General features: G+C 41.0%; 1 protein-coding gene and 1 pseudogene across 4 annotated transcripts in view; one reads left to right on the forward strand and one right to left on the reverse strand.

The window, feature by feature from the left end:
• XRRA1 (X-ray radiation resistance associated 1) overlaps nt 1–14,749 on the reverse strand; it is a 118,539-nt gene that overhangs the window by 78,550 nt on the left and 25,240 nt on the right. For all 4 annotated transcript variants that reach the window (XM_025357370.1, XM_025357366.1, XM_025357369.1 and 1 more), the window contains one exon: nt 10,332–10,465. In XM_025357370.1, coding sequence (XP_025213155.1) covers nt 10,332–10,465 — 134 coding nt within the window. The remainder of the gene's footprint in view (nt 1–10,331; nt 10,466–14,749) is intronic.
• Nucleotides 8,705–9,087, forward strand: LOC112606651 (annotated as a pseudogene).

Here is a 14,749-nt window from a genome sequence, read left to right on the forward strand (position 1 = left end):
GAAGCAGTCTGCTTTCACCTGACAGGGACAACAGTACACCTCTGTCCTTTTCTCTTGGGGCTATATCAACTCTGGGATCTTCTTGGTTATTTTGATATCCTACAGAATATCATGCTGATTGGACCTGGCAAGCAGGAAAAGTTGCAAACACCCTAGATGCGTTAGTAAGATACCTTTGTGTTACAGGATGGAGGTAAGCCCCCTCCCCCATCAAAATTCAGAGTACTATGATATGGATTAATTTTTTGTTGTTGTCCAGGTATCTGAAGCATGTTGTGATATATTTCTAATGTGAAAGACATAATCCTATACCTTGCTTCTTATTTATCTGACACTACTTGTAAGAAAAAAATCACAAAGTTTCATTGGCCTTTTTGGATTTTATTTGGATTTTATATTTATTTATTTATTTATTTTTTGAGATGGAGTCTCACTCTGCCACCCAGGGTTGGAGTGCAGTGGTGTGATCTTGGTTCACTGCAACCACTGCCTCCCAGGTTCAAGCAATTCTCCTGCTTCAGTCTCCCGAGTAGCTGGGATTACAGGCACCCGCCACAACATCTGACTAATTTTTGTATTTTTAGTAGACACGGGGTTTTGCCATATTGGCCAAGCTGGTCTCAAACTCCTGACTTCAAGTGATCCACCTGCCTTGGCTTCCCAAAGTGCTGGGATTACAGGCATGAGCCACCGTGCCCATCCCCTTTTTAGATTTTAGAAGTGACATATAAAACATTTGTGCTGTTCTAACTCATTTACTAAGTATCCCACAAGGCTGCTAGTTTTGAGTGAGGCCCAGAGCAAGGCAGGGTTCTACAATAGTTCCCAACTGTAATGCAAGTTGCTCTTCCATTGGGCATATGACTCAGCAGGTCCAAATGGCTTCTAAAGGACTATGGCAAATAGGTGTGCTGTACAGATACGGTACCATACATCCTGGATTTCAATGATAGCCTGAGTTTTCACCTGTTATCTCCAAATAATTATTAATACTGTCCCTTTTCACTCTCATATATGTCCTGGTTTGGATGATAAAGTACGTCATCATTCTACGAATACAGCCTTTTCTAGGTACCCATAGCAGATCCATTTTTGAGCAAAGTTATGCCCTATTCTGCAGATAACTATTTTGTTTTTGAAAAACAATTTCTTGCTTACTAGTACATGTTGGTAGAGGCCAAATACCTGACCACAGGATACTGTGTGATCATGCAACCTGAGCCACTCATCATGAACTGAACATGCAACAGAACTCCCCTATCAAGTGAAAGCAATATTTGAAATCAGGCTCCAGCAAGTCTGGAAAAGTTGCAGGAATATATGGCTCAGATTCCTATGGTGCATTCTCCTGCTGTATTGCTACCTCTCCATCAACCCTTAACTAAGGTCATGCGGCCATCTAATATAGGAAGAAAAACCTCCAGTTGGGTTTACAAATGACTTAGCATGATATGCTGATACCTTCTCAAAGTCAACTATTACAATATTATAGGCCCATATAGGAGTGACCAAAAAGACAGGGGAAGAGAAATCTTCTAAGTAGGCAGAACTTAGAACAATGTATCTGATCAGCCATTTGCTTGGTCAGAGAGATAGCCAGAAGTACAGATCTATACTGATTCATGGGCAGTGGCTGATGGTTTAGCTGAATAGTCAAAGCTTGGAAAAAATATGGGAAAGTGGCTGAAAGTATAGAGAAAAATTATGTGACTTAACCTCTCAGAATGGACAGAGTATGAAGATTATTTGTGTCTCATATGACTGTTTCCCCAAGACTATCCCCTGTGGGGGAGACTCTCAATGGTCAGGAAGATAAGGTAACCCATTCCATGAATGTCCGTTACCCTCTTTCCCTTGGTGGCGGGGATGAAGGCTACACACTTCCTTTCACCAAAGCAAATCTGGTTATAACACTTGCTGAGTACTCAACCTGCCAATGGCAGAAGCCACTGCTGAGCCTCTAATATGGCACCATTTCTAGCGGGATTATACAGCCATCTAGTACCAAGCTGACTTTAAAAAGCAGCAGCAAGTTTTGTTTACTAGATTATAAATGTATTTTTGGATATAGATTTGCCTTCCCTGCCCACAATGTTCGACAAGTGGAATTAGAAACTGTTGTTACAATAATACTAGCTTTTGTAATTGCCCATGTATTTACCTTTAACGAGAGCTTTATTTCTTCTTACAGCTTTGAGTTACTGTCTAGCATCCTTTCATTTCAACCTGCAAAAATCCCTCTAGTATTTATGCAGGGCGGGACTGGTGGTAATTAATTTTTTTTACCTTTTATTTATCTGGGAATGTCTTAATTTCTTTTTTTTTAAATTTATTTATTATTATTATACTTTAAGTTGTAGGGTACATGTGCATAACGTGCAGGTTTGTTACATAGGTATACTTGTGCCATGTTGGTGTGCTGCACCCATCAACTCGTCATTTACATCAGGTATAACTCCCAATGCAATCCCTCCCCCCTCCCCCCTCCCCATGATAGGCCCCGGTGTGTGATGTTCCCCTTCCTGAGTCCAAGTGATCTCATTGTTCAGTTCCCACCTATGAGTGAGAACATGTGGTGTTTGGTTTTCTGTTCTTGTGATAGTTTGCTAAGAATGATGGTTTCCAGCTGCATCCATGTCCCTACAAAGGACACAAACTCATCCTTTTTTATGGCTGCATAGTATTCCATGGTGTATATGTGCCACATTTTCTTAATCCAATCTGTCACTGATGGACATTTGGGTTGATTCCAAGTCTTTGCTATTGTGAATAGTGCTGCAATAAACATACGTGTGCATGTGTCTTTATAGCAGCATAATTTATAATCCTTTGGGTATATACCCAGTAATGGGATGGCTGGGTCATATGGTACATCTAGTTCTAGATCCTTGAGGAATCGCCATACTGTTTTCCATAATGGTTGAACTAGTTTACAATCCCACCAACAGTGTAAAAGTGTTCCTATTTCTCCACATCCTCTCCAGCACCTGTTGTTTCCTGACTTTTGAATGATCGCCATTCTAACTGGTGTGAGATGGTATCTCATTGTGGTTTTGATTTGCATTTCTCTGATGGCCAGTGATGATGAGCATTTTTTCATGTGTCTGTTGGCTGTATGAATGTCTTCTTTTGAGAACTGTCTGTTCATATCCTTTGCCCACTTTTTGATGGGGTTGTTTGTTTTTTTCTTGTAAATTTGTTTGAGTTCTTTGTAGGTTCTGGATATTAGCCCTTTGTCAGATGAGTAGATTGCAAAATTTTTCTCCCATTCTGTAGGTTGCCTGTTCACTCTGATGGTAGTTTCTTTTGCTGTGCAGAAGCTCTTTAGTTTAATGAGATCCCATTTGTCAATTTTGGCTTTTGCTGCCGTTGCTTTTGGTGTTTTAGACATGAAGTCTTTGCCCATGCCTATGTCCTGAATGGTATTACCTAGGTTTTCCTCTAGGGTTTTTATGGTATTAGGTCTAACATTTAAGTCTCTAATCCATCTTGAATTAATTTTCGTATAAGGAGTAAGGAAAGGATCCAGTTTCAGCTTTCTACTTATGGCTAGCCAATTTTCCCAGCACCATTTATTAAATAGGGAATCCTTTCCCCATTTCTTGTTTCTCTCAGGTTTGTCAAAGATCAGATGGCTGTAGATGTGTGGTGTTATTTCTGAGGACTCTGTTCTGTTCCATTGGTCTATATCTCTGTTTTGGTACCAGTACCATGCTGTTTTGGTTACTGTAGCTTTGTAGTATAGTTTGAAGTCAGGTAGCGTGATGCCTCCAGCTTTGTTCTTTTGACTTAGGATTGTCTTGGCAACACGGGCTCTTTTTTGATTCCATATGAACTTTAAAGCAGTTTTTTCCAATTCTGTGAAGAAACTCATTGGTAGCTTGATGGGGATGGCATTGAATCTATAAATAACCTTGGGCAGTATGGCCATTTTCACGATATTGATTCTTCCTATCCATGAGCATGGTATGTTCTTCCATTTGTTTGTGTCCTCTTTTATTTCACTGAGCAGTGGTTTGTAGTTCTCCTTGAAGAGGTTCTTTACATCCCTTGTAAGTTGGATTCCTAGGTATTTTATTCTCTTTGAAGCAATTGTGAATGGAAGTTCATTCCTGATTTGGCTCTCTGTTTGTCTGTTACTGGTGTATAAGAATGCTTGTGATTTTTGCACATTAATTTTGTATCCTGAGACTTTGCTGAAGTTGCTTATCAGCTTAAGGAGATTTTGGGCTGAGACAATGGGGTTTTCTAAATATACAATCATGTCATCTGCAAAGAGGGACAATTTGACTTCTTCTTTTCCTAACTGAATACCCTTGATTTCTTTCTCTTGCCTAATTGCCTTAGCCAGAACTTCCAACAGTATGTTGAATAGGAGTGGTGAGAGAGGGCATCCCTGTCTTGTGCCAGTTTTCAAAGGGAATTTTTCCAGTTTTTGCCCATTCAGTATGATATTGGCTGTGGGTTTGTCATAAATAGCTCTTATTATTTTGAGGTACGTTCCATCAATACCGAATTTATTGAGCGTTTTTAGCATGAAGGGCTGTTGAATTTTGTCAAAAGCCTTTTCTGCATCTATTGAGATAATCATGTGGTTCTTGTCTTTGGTTCTGTTTATATGCTGGATTATGTTTATTGATTTGCAAATGTTGAACCAGCCTCTTAATTTCTTCCATACGTTGGAAGAACACTTCTGCTGGATGTAGGATTCCTGATTGAGTTTTTTTTTTTTTCTTTTAGCACTTTAAATATTTAATATATCAGCCCACTGCCTTCTGGCCTTAAAAGTTTCTGACAAGAAGTCTGCTGATAATCTTATTGAAGATTCCTTGTATGTGATGAATTGCTTCTCTCTCACTGCTTTCAAGATCCTCTCTGTCTTTTAACAGTCTGATTATAATATGACTCAGTGGAGGTCTCTTTGAGTTCATCCTATCTTGGAGTTCACTGAGCCTCATGTATGTTTATATTCATGTCGTTCATCAAACTTCGGAAGTTTTAGGCTGTTTTTTCTTCAAATAATCTCTTCGTGCTTTCTCTCTTCTCCTTCTGGGACTTTCATAATACATAGGTTGGTTTGCTTGAAGGTATCCCAATCCCACAGGTCCCTTAGGCTTTGTTCAGGTCAATCTTTTTTTTTTCTTTTGTTTCTCTGACTTGATAAATTTAATTGTTCTATCTTCAAGTTTGCTGATTCTCTCTTCTGACTGCTCGAATCTGCCTTTGAATCTCTCCAGTGAATTTTTCATTTCTTATTCTAATTTTCAGGTTTAAAATTTCTTTTTGGTTTCTTTTTTCATTTTCTATCTATTTGTTGATATTTCCATTTTGTTAATATATCATTTTCTTGACTTTATTCATATCTTCCATTAGTTCTTTGAAAACCTTTAAGACAGCTGTTTTAAAGTCTTTAGTAAGTCCTCCCTTTCTCAGGGATAGTTTCTGTTGCTTAATTTTTTCCTTTGGCTGGGCCATATTTTTCTGTTTCTTTGTATGCCTTGTGATTTTTTTGTTGAAAGCTGAATATTTGAATCTATTAATATGGTAACTCTAGAAATCAGATTCTCCCCTTTACCAGGGTTTGCTTGTTTTTTTGTTTGTTTGTTTGTTTTGTATTTGATTACTGTAGGCTGTCTCTGTGTCAAGGATTAGGCTGAGGTGTAAATGTAAGGTCTTCTCAGGTCTTTTCTAAGCCTGTGCATTTCTCTGGGTATATGTGGTGACATTCTCATTTCTTCTGCATATGCAGCTGCTTTTAAATGTCCCAGACTTTAATGTCTGGCTCCCAAAAGAAGGGGAAAGGAATGGGGATTAAGAAAAGAAATCCTTTAAATTCCCTGGAAGTCTCTTCAGCTGGAGCAGAAAGGGCTTACGACAGTTGTGGATGGGTGTGTGTGCAACAATGGTTGTATGCCTCTCTGTCTGTGCCTCAATGATTAGAAGTAGCAATCAGTGATCACAGCACAAATCTCTAAAATTTGGAGGACAGGGATCTTTTTGCTCACCCTGGCTTCTGCAGGCTGCATGTGAGTTACCCAACGAATATATTTATTATTCTAATTTTCAGGTTTAAAACTTGAACCATGAGATTGGGAGTTAGGGGATGGGTAGCTGCTACCGGGTTAAGAGCTGTAATTGACTGAAATTAGCTGCAGTTTGTCATCTAAATCTTCCCCTGGAAGACGTAAACTTTTATTTATTTATTTATTTATTTATTTATTTATTTATTTATTTATTTTTTGAGACGGAGTCTCGCTCTGTCGCCCAGGTTGGAGTGCAGTGGCGCGATCTCCGCTCACTGCAAGCTCCACCGCCTCCCGGGTTCACGCCATTCTCCTGCCTCAGCCTCCCTAGAAGCTGGGACTACAGGCGCCCACCACCACGGCTGGCTAGTTTTTTTGTATTTTTAGTAGAGATGGGGTTTCACTGCATTCGCCAGGATGGTCTCGATCTGCTGACCTCGTGATCCACCCGCCTCAGCCTCCCAAAGTGCTGGGATTACAGGCGTGAGCCACCGCGCCTGGCCGACGTAAACTTTTAATAGAGTGTGAAGATTATTTGTGTCCACAGTTTCAAAATTGTTACATCAGACTGATTCTGCCAATGAAACTGTTGTCTAGATGAGGAGACACACTCTTGGTGCTTCCTACTCTATCATCTTCTCAGAATCCTCTAGTGAAATAGTCTTTGAAGATTTATCTACTATACCAAATAGATATAGTTAAAGTTGGGACCCTAACTTAACAGCATAGGGTATCACAGAAACCAAAACTGATACTGTTTTTCTCATAACCATAACCTAAGGGCCTAGGAATTAATGGAAATGAAAGTAGCTCCTCTTACAATATATCTAATAGTCCACTTGCAGATTTTTTGCTTCTCATTCTATAATTTTTGGCATTTCTGATTTACAAGTCTTAGTTCCTAAGGAGGTACTTTTACCAGGAGACACAATCATGGTTCCACTGAACTGGAAGTCAAGATTGCTACTGGCCACTTGCATTTCTCATTTCACTGAACCTATAGTCAGACAAAGAGGGGTTCATTCTACTGACTAGGTGACTGATACTGTTTATAAAAATAAATATAATTGCCGTTATACCTTGAGGTAAAAAAAAAAAAAAAAAAGTATCTTTGGGACTACAGTATTATCTAGTGCTCCTCTAAGAAGTTCCATGTCTTTTAGTCTTTTAATGAAAACTACAGCAACCCAGTAAAAGCAGGACCTTTAAAGACTCAGACCCTTCAGAAGTAAAGGTTCAGAAGACCACATCAGTTAAAGAACCCCAACCAGCCAAAGTGCTGGACGAGGACAAAGGAACATTAAATAGGTGATGGAAAAAAGGATTTACGAATATTCACTATGGCCTCCTGACCAGTTAAGAAATGATCACTGTAGCAACTATGCATATTTTCATGTGCATTTTCTTCCTTCCTTAGTGTGTGTGTGTGCACTCGCATGCACACTTAAACTGCTAGTGGTGACTGACTTTACAACTTAGTTTTTAGGATATAAAATATCCATAAATTTCTTTAGAAGAGAAAATAATATCATCCAGCGATGGCTACAGTAACTGATGGAACTGTGTCTCATCCTTCTTGAGATGGTGAAAGTGTCTTCAGTGTAAGAGGAAGAGTTCCTTCATGTTAGGTAAAAGCATGGTGCAGTTGCTATTGTTGTATGGAAATTAAATATGGAGGGAAGCAGGAGAGTAGATATTGGGGTTCCAAGGGTTGAATGGTGCCAGTTATCTGCCTGTTTGCTCTCAGCCTTCACCCCTTCCTTCTGTGTTCTTCTGTGTATTGCAGGGGGCTGGAGCCACCTCCTTAACTACACTTCCCAGACTGCCTTTCCAACTAGCTGGATACCGCCAATAGAAGGAATTCATGAGAGACTGGAAGGCCAGAGCTGGGGAGAAGCAACTGTCTTGTTTGGCTTCTGATAGCATTTCTGTCTGCAGCAGCAGTGATAGTGCAGCAGCAATGGCAGTACTAACCACGGTAACTGCATTGGCAGAGATTCCAGCCTTGGTTGAGGCATCACATCTTCAGCAGGTCTACAATTACAGTGACACCCTCCCTGAAAGCCCAGCAGTGGATATAGACTTGTTGACTTCAGTTGAGCAGTGATGCAGCTTCTGATCTCTGGTTATCAACGCTTCTTCCTTTTTGTTCTTCCCATACCCCTCTTCTCCACTTAGCTCTTCCATCCCTTCTAACAGCCATGTAACCAATTCCCTCTCTTTATCACTGGTGATATTTTAGGTGGAATAATGGTTCTCTGGGTATGATTTTTAAGAGTGCTTACCTTTTAGAGCTACATACTGGAATATTTATAGATGAAATAATATGAAACATTTATGGCTGTATATATCTGAGATTTTTCTTAAGAATATTCCAGGAGGGGGTGTGATGGGGGCATAGATGAAACAAGATTGGCCATAATTGGTAATTGTCAGGTGATAATTGTGGGTGATAGGTACCTGGAGTCAATTTTATGATTGGCTCTAATTTTATATGTGTTAAAAAACTTTCCATAACAAAATACCAATTATCTCTCCCTGCCAAGAATTAATAAATCAATAAACCAATCGATAAACCAATGAATCCCTTCTATTTTTAATACCTTAAGTGGGTTTTGTATTTCTGTCTACAGCCTGACAGGCTCATAGAGAAAGCTTATCTAAGAATGAAGCCAGGACCCGGCAGAATGGCTCCCGTGAAGAAGGGTGGCAAGAAGAAAAAGGGCCATTCTGCCATCCATGAGGTGGTGACCCGAGAATACACCATCAACATTCACAAGTGCATCCATGGAGTGGGCTTCAAGAAATGTGCCCCTTGAGCACTCAAAGAGATTCAGAAATTTGCCATGAAGGAGATGGGAACTCTAGATGTGCGCATTGATACCAGGCTCAACAAGGCTGTCTGGGCCAAAGGAATAAGGAATGTCCCATGCCGAACCCATGTGCGGTTGTCCAGAAAACATAATGAGGATGAAGATTCACCAAATGAGCTCTATACTTTGGTTACCTATGTACCTGTTACCACTTTCAAAAACTACAGACAGTCGATGTGGACAAGAACTAATCACTGATTGTCAACTATATCAAATAAAGTTATAAAACTGAAAGAAAAAAAAAGAATGAAGGCAACACTAAGGAAAACAAAGATGTCTTCATGTGTATGACAGAACAAGTAACAGACTAACAGAAGGTGTACACATGCTCAAGAAATAGAGATGCACACAGAGACCTGACTACATCCTGTGCACCTATATACAGCCAAAGCATCCAGCAGATTCACCTGATTTTTCACATACATGAACCAATAAATTCCCCTTTTTGTTTCAGCTACTTTGAATTGGACTTCTATTACCTGCAAACAAAACAACCCTAACTAATGAAACCCCTAATAAATGATCACTACTATTATCTCAACCCCCTTGAGTAACTAACCAACCACAATCATCACTATATAAAATCTAAGTAACTTACTACATATATACACATATATATTTAGGCATAACTCACAATAGAATATGCTAAGTATTAAATTAACTGGAAACACTAAATTAAACTGATCCCTAGAGAAGGGATTAAGAGGCATGGGCTAAAGCAGTCAGAGAAGGCTCCTGGTAGGGAAAGGAGGAAGGTCTGAGCTGGGCCTTAGAAAATGTACAGAATCTACATAAGAATATAATATAATGGTCATGAGTATGGTCTCTGGAGTCCGACAGACTTGGTTCAAATCCTGGGTCTGTTACCGACTAGCTTCGCAACTTTGGGCAAGTTACTTAAATGTCTGTACTTATTTCCTCATCTAAAAAATGTGGATAATAATAGGAGACCTACCTCACATAGCTGTTATGAGGATTTAATGAGTTAACATATATAATGCTGAGTACAGTGTCTGGCTCATTGTAAGTACGACATACGTGTTTTTATTACTATCAAGAGAGGAAGGACCAGCCAGAAGGAATGGTCTCAGCAAAGGTGCAGAGTGGGAATGTACAAAGCTTATCTAGAGACCAGGGAACAGACTTATTGAGCTGACACAGAAGGCTCGTGAAGGAGAATTCTCTGGCAAGACAATTTACAGATGACCAGTCAGAGGCAGGGAAAGTGGCTTGCCAAACATCTTGATCTCTCCTAACAGCACACAGGAAATTGGGGGCACGTGTCTGTGGCCTTTCTGGGAGCTTCAGTAGGTGGCATTATCCCTGCTTTGAGCACTTACAGCCTGTCTTTATGGCACTTCCAAGCTGCTATGGGTTATTTCCTTGGATACTTATACACAAAAACACAGAATGGACTCCGGGAGATAGAACTTACTGCTCTGCGACGGCCAAATTGGGCGGCAGGGAGGTGAGGCCATTGCCTGTGAGGAGCAGGACACGGAGGTGTGGCAGAATCCCCAAATCACAGATGGCCTCCGCAGTCAGGCTGTTGAAGGAAAGGTCCAAGAACTGCCATGCAAAGATGAAAGATGGGGAAGATAAGCACTCTGTGTGACAATGATGCTCATATATATGATGTGGGAACTACTTTCTAGAGTGCCCCATTGCCCACAGGAAAAAACCCTCCTGCACCTTTAACATTAAAGGTCTACTAGAGTCAGTACCCAACCGGTTTTCTAGCCTTACTTGCCACTACAAATCTTTGTTTATCCTGTAGTGCTGGGCAAACAGACTCCTCCCCGCTCTTTGCCTCATCCACCTATAGATCTTTGCTTGTACTTTTTGCTTAAATGGGAATGCCCCTCTTCCATGTATCCTAATCCAAGCCCCCAAAAGACAGCTCAAAAGTTGCCTCCTTGTAAAACCTTCTCAATTCCCCAGACAGATGGAATCTCTACCTCCCCTAACTTTGACTGCTTTATCTAAACTGCTCTCAGGGTACTCGGGGTACTTATCCAAGTCTGCCAGGTATCTGGCATATGGATATGCCTAGCATAGTGCTTGGCACACAGTGGTGGACTAGATCATAAACTGGTACTTGGAGGACTGTGGGGTCAAGTGCCATGCCACTGTAACACTATCCTTGTAAGTTAGCATAAGACCTGGAGCAAAGTAGTTGCACATAAAAAATGAGCTGAAATACACTGGCTTCAGTGGCTCACGCCTGTAATCCCAGCACTTTGGGAGGCAGAGGTGGGCATATCATGAGGTCAGGAGATTAAGACCATCCTGGATAACATGGTGAAATCCAGACTCTACTAAAAATACAAAAAATTAGCTGGGTGTGGTGGCACGTGCCTGTAGTGCCAGCTACTCGGGAGGCTGAGGCAGGAGAATTGCTTGAACCTGGGAGGCAGAGGTTGCAGTGAGCTGAGATCACGCTATGCACTCCAGCCTGGGTGACAAAGCAAGACTCTGTCTCAAAAAAAAAAAAAAAGAAAGAAGGAAGAAATAAGAAATAAAAAGAAATAAACTGGCTTATGAGGACAACAAACCCAAATTTTCACCCTATTGTCAACCACCTTCTAACTGGCCTTCTGGATTCATTAGATAGTTGACTGGGGTCAAGGGGCCAAGGAGTCAATCAGAAAACTGTGTTTCTCTGCAGAGACAAAGAAAATCGGGATAAATAACATCTGTCCAATATTTGTTCTCCTTCTCCTAAGCCTCTGTAGACTCTATATATACAAGTTGGCTCCCTTTCATGCACCCCTATTTCTTATGTGCTTCCGTGTGCCCACCTCCTCAACATACATTGAAGTCTATTGAATGGGGTTGGTTTCAGCGCCTAATTCAATTGGTACAGGAGTAAGTCTTTGGTCAGCCACATCAGTATTACATAGTCAGACATATACACACTACAGGTTACCATCAGAGAAGGACTGGGTTTGGTCTGACTCTGCTGTAGTAATTAATTGATAGTTCTGCAGACCTGGGCGTAAGTCCTGACTAACCATGTGATATTAGGCAAATTACTTAATCTGGGTTTCCTTATCTGTAAAGTAGAAATAAGTGGTTCCTATGTAAATAAAGCCTTTATCCTGGAGTCTAGTATACAGTAAATGCTTAATGTTGGCTGTCATCATCATCATCATCATCCTTTCATTCCTCAACCCTATGCATAAGGCTTACTTTGCACCCATCCCTGCCCTTTAGGAGCTCCCAGCCTACTCAGCTAAATACATGTATATGTTCATTATGTAGCAATGCTACTGGGATAGATGTCTGAAGACAGACGAATCAGGGCACAAAGGAAGGAAATGGTCAGGTCTACCAGGGGATCAGGACAGGCTTCACAGGGTAGGTAACATCTGAGCTGTCCTCAGAAACCAACAGGTATTCACCAAATTGTTGAGGGCAAAGACACATTCAGGGCAGCAAGTGGCATGTATGGAAGACAAGAGGCAGGAGGCAACCTTGCTTGTTCTGAGAACCATGAATAGTTTGGTTATGACTGAAGTCCATGGTATAAGAAATGGCTTGACAAGACTAGCCAAGTATTACAGAAGCACCGAGTTCATGCCACCATGAGCAAATTCCAAGGTTTGAGGGTTCAGACAATGAGGTGATCCCACTTGGCTGGAGCAGAGAAGCCTACAGGAGGAAGACCTGGAAAGGTGCCCAAGATAAGCACAGGGAAAGGTGGGGAACATTCTCTCCCTCATACTCATGTGTGAACAGTCAGCCTACGGATTCTATCTGCCTCCTTAATATCTCTCATACTTGTTCCCTCCAATCTATTTTTTATACAGAAGCCAGAATGGTTTTTCTAAAATGCAGTTCTGACCCTACCACTTAGCTTAAAACCCTTCAATGAATCCCTACTCTCCATAAGGTTTAAACTCCTCAGCAAGTTTCCAAGGTTCTCCCCAGTCTCTTTTCTACTACCCCTCCAGGTTCACATATCACTACACTCTACTGTGTCTCAGTCTCTATTCCAACCATACTGAGCTGTTTCATTAGCGTTCTAGCTCAGAAGCTGGCCTGGCCTACTGCTATTTTGTATAACCCATGAGCTAAGAATAATTTTTGCTTTTTTCTTTTTGAGACAGGATCTTATTCTGTCACCCCTGGTGTGAACATGGCTAGAGGGCAGTGGTATGAACATGGCTCACTGAAGCCTCAAGCTGCTAGGCTCAAGTGATCCTCCTGCCTCAGCTTCCTGTGGGTCCACGGGCATGCACAACCATGCTATTTTTTTTTTTAAATTTTTGTAGAGACATGGTCTTATTTTGTTCCCAGGCTGGTCTTGAACCCCTGGGCTCAAGCGATCCTCCTGCCCTGGCCTCCCAAAGTGCTGGGATTACAGGTGTGAGCCACCTTGCCCAGCCAATTTTTACATTTTTAAATGGTTGAAAAAATCAAAAAAAGAGTAAGAGTGTGTTTCATGTGTAAGTTATGTGAAGTTCAGATGCCAGCATCATGAAGTTTCAGGCTGGGCATGGTGGCTCACGCCTGTAATCCCAGCTCTTTGGGAGGCTGAAGTGGGCAGATCACTTGAGGCCAGGAGTTTGAGACTAGCCTGGTCAACAAGGTGAAACCTGTCTCTACCAAAAATACAAAAATTAGCTGGGTGTGGTGGTTCCCCCCTTTAGTTCTAGCTACTCAGGAGGCTGAGGCATGAGAATCGCTTGAACCCAGGAGGCAGAGGTTGCAGTAAGCCAAGATTGTGCCACTTACTCCAGCCTGGGTGACAGAGTGAGACTGTCTCAAAAAATTAATTAATTAATTAAAATAAAGTTTTATTGGAACACAGCCATCCTCATTTCTCATTTGTGTACATATTATCTATGGCTGTTTTCCATTATACAACAGCAGAGCTGACTAGTTATGATTAGTTTATGACCATATATTATTGTCTAAATATATATGGTCATATATATTTGACATAGCCTAAAATATTCACTGTCTGGCCTGCTGTACAGAAAAAGTTTGCTGACCTCATTCTAGCTGCTTTGACTATTTAATGTAGGATCCAAATTTGCTTTCTATAGAATTAAGTGCAATTCAAAGAAATGAATAGCCTTAGAATCATAGGCCACAGAATTTCAGAGCTGACCCAGAATTTACAGAGGGGAAATGTTAGTCCCAGAGAGGGTACAATGTTTGGCCAGGTAGGCATGGCAAAGTACTGACAAAACCAAGACAAAAGAAGGTCTTCTGACTGCCAGGGCAGGGCTCCAGCTGAACCTTCTTCAGATCTATAATCTGAGAATCAAACCACGGCAAGTTAAGTTTTTCTAAGTTGACTCCTGAAGAATTATTCTACTCTGGGCTTTTCCTCCTGGGGCAGCCTTTTTGGCAAACAAGAACAGAAGACTCCTAACCTGGCTACTACATCTGTTGAGTCACATCAAGTTTTATTACACATCAAAATATTCATTACTGTGAGCTGCAAATTCAGGATATTTGACAGGTTTATCCTTCTTCTTAGGGAGCCCTTGCAAATCACAGACAGATGAAAACAGATGGCTGGGCAAGAGATTTCCTGTTTTCATTTATATTCTGCATCTTAACTTTGGTCTGCTCTCTTATGTAAACACCCTTTCGTAAGGGTAGGTCTGTGGATAAATCATCTTCATCAGATGCAATCACACTATAAAGTAAGGCCTCCAAAAAAGTCACTCATGATCAATCACTAGATCCAAGCTAGTCAGTTGTGGGGTCAGAGCCTATAGTCATGCCTCCTCCCTTCAACCCACTGGCACTTGAAACAGGTTTGAAATGGTAGGGGAAGAAGACAAGATGCATGGTACAATGCACAACACAGGAGCTCAATGACTACTCTTTGAA

Source organism: Theropithecus gelada, chromosome 14, assembly GCF_003255815.1.
Source record: "Theropithecus gelada isolate Dixy chromosome 14, Tgel_1.0, whole genome shotgun sequence".
Classification (NCBI taxonomy): domain Eukaryota; kingdom Metazoa; phylum Chordata; class Mammalia; order Primates; family Cercopithecidae; genus Theropithecus; species Theropithecus gelada.